The sequence below is a fragment of the Belonocnema kinseyi genome, chromosome 2 (genome assembly GCF_010883055.1).
Source record: "Belonocnema kinseyi isolate 2016_QV_RU_SX_M_011 chromosome 2, B_treatae_v1, whole genome shotgun sequence".
In the NCBI taxonomy this organism is placed as follows: Eukaryota; Metazoa; Arthropoda; class Insecta; order Hymenoptera; family Cynipidae; genus Belonocnema; species Belonocnema kinseyi.
Genome location: NC_046658.1, coordinates 119,975,687 through 119,981,928, shown reverse-complemented (window position 1 = coordinate 119,981,928; position 6,242 = coordinate 119,975,687). Strand labels below are relative to the sequence as shown.

Here is a 6,242-nt window from a genome sequence, read left to right as displayed (position 1 = left end):
GTGCCTTTCCATCCTTCATTATTCCTAAAACTTTAACTATTTCTTCCCTTGAAAGTTCCTCTTCCTCATCTCTTTCTCTACCATATTTTCCTCCCTTTACAAGTTTTCTCTCTACAGCTCCTAGCAAATCCAAAAAATATTTCTTCCATTCTATCATTTCAATATCTTGGTTTACTCTTTTTCTTCTTTTTCTTTCTCTATTTACTACCTTCCATACCTCTTCTTCCGTCCTAGCCTTGATTATCTTCTTAGTTATAAATTTTATTATTTGTTTGAAAATTTAACAATTTTGTTAAAAAGACATTTTTTGGTTGCAAATTCAACGGTTTTATTTTTAAAAAACGTTTTTGTGCGTTTAAAATTCAGCTCTTTTCGTCTTTCTTTGACGCAAACTATTTTTTTCTGAAAATTTGTCTTTTTGTGTTGAACAAAAAGTTGTCTTTTTTATTTAAAAATTCACCTGTCTTAGTAGAATTTAAACTTTTTTTGGACCAAAATAACACTTTGTGGTTAAAAATGTAAAAATCTTGTTAAAGAGTCATACATTTTAATTAAAAATTAAAAACAGTTGAATTTATCCGACAATGACGAAATTTCAACAAAATAGTTTCTTTTCAGCCAAGAAGGATTTTTAGCTGAGAGAAAATTTTTTTCATCAAATTCTTGGTTTTTTAATCCAAACATGTGAATTCTCTACAAAACAGTGGAATTTTCAATTGAAAAGTTACATTTTCAATCAAAGAGATGAGTTTTCAACTCAAATTATGAATCTTCAACAAAAAATGAATTTTGAACCAAATAGTTGAATTTTCGAGCCAGAAATATTTTAATGTTGAATAAAAAGCGGAAAAATTCATCCCAAAAGACGAAGTTTTAACATAATAGGTAATTTCACAATCAAAAAATTTTCCGTCAAGAAAGAACACAATTTTATATTAAATTTTTGAATTTTCAAGCCAAAAAGATTAATCTTCTACAAAACAGATAAATTTTATAGCCAGAAAGCTTTCTACAAAACAGTTAAATGTCTAACCAAATAGTTGATTTTTCAACCTAAAATATGAATTTTCATCTTAGAAGATTAATTATCAAGGAAAAATATAAATAGTTAATATTTCAACTATAAAAGATCCTACTTTATATTTGAAAAAACAATTAAATTCTTTAAAAAATACAATTTTTTAACCAAATAATTGATTTTTCAAACAAATTGTTTTATTTTCATCTAAAAAGGCGAATTTTATACAAAACAGTGCAGTGTTCAACTAAAGAAATATTTTTTAACTAAAATTATGAATCTTTTGCCAACAAGTTAATTTTAACAAAGTAGTTAAATTTTCAACAAAAAAGAAATTTAATATTAAATAAAAAATTGTCGAATTAATCAAAAAGAGGCGAATTTTCAAATAAATTGTTTATTTTTAAACCAAAATAAATTTTGCAGTCAAGATTGAAAAAAGTTTCTTTTCAAATTGTTGAATTTTCCATCCAAAAAGCACTTATAATTTTTATTCCAAAATTTGATTTTTTAACGAAAATTTTAATTTAAAAGAAAAGGGTTCGTTTTTAATAAAAAACGAATTTTTAACAAAATAGTTAAATTTTGAACCAAAAAGATGAATCTAGAACCAAGAAAGATTTTTCAGGCAAGAAAGAAAAAAGGAATTTCAACTAAATTATAAAAATTGTATGCCAAAAAGATGAATAAAACTGATTTTAAAAAACTGATAGCATAAAACTGACAGGATCTCTCATTTATATCAGCAGAAACTTTTTAAAAACATTGCAAAAAATAAAAAACGGGATTTTCTTGACAATCTTTTCATGGTTTAAAAATTCGAAAAAAAAATAAAGATATTTTGATCAAACCCACATTTTTTTAATTGCTTCCTATTTTCTTACAAGTTTTACTGTTATGAGGAAGGCCTCCTATTAGTTTTCTCGGGAATTAAGCATTTTTGAGGCCCGGAATTTTTTCAAAAAGAATTTTTTTTTAATTAGAATTTTTATTTCTAAACGATGGAAGATACCACAAAAGAGCAAAATGTATTTTTTAGAACTTTTCTAGATGTGTAAACTTTTATGTAAATTTTTTTTTGTACTTTCATTGTTTCCGAGAAGAATTCAAAAATTCGACTTTTCAGAAATAATTTTTCTTAGTGTGAAGCAGTGGTTTACTAAAAACAAAACTCAGGAAATACGTAGCACGTTCAGGAATTTTAGAAAAATAGCCAACATTTGGTAATTTCAGTCATCACAGTGTGTCACCTATTCACCTTTTGTCACCTATTTTCAATTTTGTCACCTTTTTTCAGTTGAAAAAGTACAATTTTATTCAAAATTACAACTTTCATACCAAATACAGTTTTAATTACACTTTCCTAATCGACAAATCTTGAATTTTAAATTTGGAAAGATGAATATTTTACAAGCCAGTTTAATTTTGAAGTAAGGGAGACGAATTTTCAACTAAAAAATATGTCTTTTCTAACAAATGAGGATTTTTATACCAAAAGGATTGATTTTCTATCCAAAAATACAAGTGTTCAATAAATAAGTTGAAATTTTGATTAAAAAATATTACTTTTTAAGAAAGTAGTTGAATTTAGATTAATTATAAAATAAAAATATTTTTTTTTCAAATAAAAATAATTAGCTTTCAATCAAAAAGGATCAATTTTGATCAAGAGAAGATGAATTTGTAACAAAACAGTTGAATTTTCAACCAAATAGTAGAATTTTTAACCAAGAGATGAATTTTCAGTCAAAAGGTGATATTTTTTTAGCAAATAGTTGAATTTTCCACCCAAACAGACGATTTTTTAAGTAAAAGAAAATTTTTAATCCAAAGGATGAATTTCCGACGAAAAAATATAACTTTTGAACAAAATAGTTGAATTCCAATTAATTCTGAAAAAGGAATATAATATTTTTTTTTATAAAATGAACTAACTTTCAATCAAAATAGATTTTTTAACCAAGAGGTTAATTTTAAACAAAAAAAGGTGACTTTTTAAGAACCTAGTTCGATTTTCAATAAAATAAATAAACTGTCAACCAATTTGTAGAATTTGGAACTATACGCCAAAAATATAATAGTAGACTTTTCAACAAAAATTATTAATTCTCAAACATAAAAAATGAATTTTCAACAATAAAAAAAATAATTTTCTACAAAAGTAAATTTTTCGACCAAAAACGATGACTTTCTAAAAAAAATCGTTGAATTATCACAAAAAGTATGGTTTTTAAGTAAAAGAGATTATTTCTTAAACAAGAATACAATAATAGATTTTTAAAATAAAAAGAATTAATTTTTAACCAAAAAAGGTCAATGTAAAAAAAAAAGAATTTTCAATAAAAAAAATGAATTTTCTACAAAACAATATAATTTTTCGACCAAAAGCAATTACTTTTCAACAACAGAGTTCTATTTTCAATAAAATAGTTCAATCTTTAACTAAATAGTATAATTTGTAACCAAAAAGTCGACTTTTGAACCAAAAAAATGATTCATTAAAAATTCCGGTCCTTGGTTGAAAGTTGAACATTTTTTTAATTTAATTTTTTTTCGTTGAAGATTCATAATTTTTGTTGAAAGTTCGTTCTTTTTTTTGGTTGAAAAATTAAATAAAAAATTATTTTTGTTGTAAATAATTTTTTTTAACTGCAAATTTAAATATTTTGTTAGAAAAGTCAACTGATTAATTGTAAATTAATTTTGTTTTTGTTATTTCATGTTCTCGTTTTTAAAATTAAATTTTTTATAGAGATTTAGGCTTTTTGGCTTGAAAAATCAACAAATTGGTATAAAATTTAACTGTTTGGTAGAAAATTCGTTTTTGTTTTTATTGAAAATGCATTCTCAAGAAAAATTTATCTACTCCATTTTTTGTTAAAAATTCAAAATTTTGGTTAAAAAATTATGTTTTTTTTTTGGTTGAAAATTCGTATTTTTTTGGTAGAAAATCATTTTTTTTTTGTCAAAATCAAATCATGTTGAAAATATATATTTTTTGGTCAAATCTAACTGTTTTCTTATTTTTAATTAAAATTTTGTTGTGGAAATATCACCTATAACATTTTTTGATTAACATTAATCTTTTTTGTTGAAAATTCGACAATTTGTTTAAAATTATTTTCCATTTTTGATTAAAAAATTGTTCTTGGTGGAAAATCAATTTTTTTCTAGAAATTTAATCTCTTTTTGATTAAAAATGTTACTGCTTAGTTGAAGATTTATGTATTTTGGGTTTAGGTTTAAACTATTTGATTGAAAATTAAAAAATTTGGTATAAAACTCAACTTTTTGCAAAAAATTCGTTTTTATTGTTGTTGTTTTAATTGAAAATTAATTTTTCTTAACAGAAATTCATCTGCCTAATTTTTTGGTAAATAATTGAACTTTTATGGTTTAAAAATACAGACTATTAATCTTTTTTGCTTGAAAATTCAACAATTTGTTGACGGATTTCACTGTTCGTTAAGAAATGAAATGGTTTTGTAAAAACATAGTTTTAATTTTTTTGAATTAAAAATTAGTTCTCAATGGAAATCTAAATACTCCATTTTTCAGGGTGGCCGTTTTAATCGAAGAAAAAAAATTCTGGTCATCTCCCGGTTTACAACAAATTAAAACTTGTTTGTTTGTCTTATTTAACATTTGTTTATCACCTATTTGCAACCTATTTTAGAAAAAATGTCACCTATTCACCTTTTTTGACGACAATAGGTACTGTGATGACTATAATTTTATTAATTTTTAATGTTGGGGTAGGTTTTCAGTTGAAACGTCAAATAAAAAAAATTGTTTAAATCCAGATTACCTACTTTTGTTCGGAAAATACTGCATTAAAAAAAAACTCTTATTTTTTCAGAATTCTCAGGTAATCTTCGAATGATTCTAACAAATAAAAATGGTTTTTTATCAAACTGTGAAATACGTTATGCTTTATTTTTACGATAGAAACTGGAGCATTCTGTCTGATTTAAAACGAAATTGTTCTTTTAACTTTATTGGTCTATTGAGAAAATATTTTGTATTTTTGCAGACTTTTCTAGAATGCGTCCGACTGCGCACATTTAGTAAATACGGATTGCAACAAATTCAAGTAGATACACATTACTTGCAACTCTACTTGTGGAGATTCGTGTCTGATGAAAAGTAAGCAAATCTGCCTACTTCTCATTTCTTTATCCAAAATATCGCTAAAATTTATTGATTAAATTGACCGATTTATTTATCTTGCAGTTTGGTTCACTTTTTACTTGATGAAATTCTGGGCAGTGCAGTTCACAGATGTTTGGAACCTGTTCTCATGGAACCGAGTGTAGTTGATATAATTTGCGAAAGGAATTAATTGATGCTGGAATTGATGCAAAAGGAGAAGTGAGTTGATCAACAGAATCAGTGATACTATTCCATTAAAGTTTCAAATATTTATCTGTAAATATGAAATAAAATTTGAAATTCCTATTCAATTTCAGTCTTTGAATCTAGTTCTTTTGGGTCTTCTTACTTTTAGAATTCACTAAGAATTAAAAATGAAAGCAAGGGGCAATTAAAAAATGTCTCCTTCCTGTAGAAGGTCTTTTCTCATTTGGTTCGTCTGCCTCGACCTCCCACGCAGGTCGAGGTACCCAGGGGTTGAATACAGTGTCAGAGTACAATTTAGATGTCATGGAGTCACATACTTTTCTTGTTATCTCGCTCTTTCCTTTTCAAGATAGCAATTCCTTCACTCTTCCAGAACGATTAAAGTAAAGCCATCAAGAGCAGAGTATGGTGTATGTATAGGGGTCAAATGATTTTAATAAACCTTAACTCTCTACCACACGCCAGACTTTCGAACTTATCGGTCAGTCTTGCATCAAAATTTTATTATAGCTAGAGGGGCCATTCAGAAATTATAAAACATTGGGGGGTGAATCGATACTTTTACGTAATATTTTTAACAAATCACAGGGTGGCCCCTGGACCGGGCAACCAGAAAACCTGGGAAATGACAGTGAATTTATTTTTTGACCGGTAATTTGACAAATTTTTAGAAAGAAAACAAAATCTGCCCAAATTCGATTTCAACCGTTTTTGAATTAATTAGTTAAATTGTGATCTTTTTCAAGTATTATATCATTCAGTTTAGAATGCGTAATTCGAAAATCTTTCTCTTAAAAAATTTTCCATTTTAGATTCGTATGTGTAAATTTGAATTAAAAGAATTTTAAAATGCATTTTTAAAGAC

General features: G+C 25.6%; 1 protein-coding gene across 1 annotated transcript in view; it reads left to right on the top strand.

The window, feature by feature from the left end:
• Nucleotides 1-5,481, top strand: part of LOC117182599 (vacuolar protein sorting-associated protein 51 homolog) — a 32,121-nt gene extending 26,640 nt beyond the window's left edge. The window contains exons 9-10 of the mRNA XM_033375694.1: nt 5,052-5,164; nt 5,252-5,481. Coding sequence (XP_033231585.1) covers nt 5,052-5,164; nt 5,252-5,360 — 222 coding nt within the window. The 3' untranslated portion in view covers nt 5,361-5,481. The remainder of the gene's footprint in view (nt 1-5,051; nt 5,165-5,251) is intronic.
• Nucleotides 5,482-6,242: the final 761 nt, after the last annotated feature.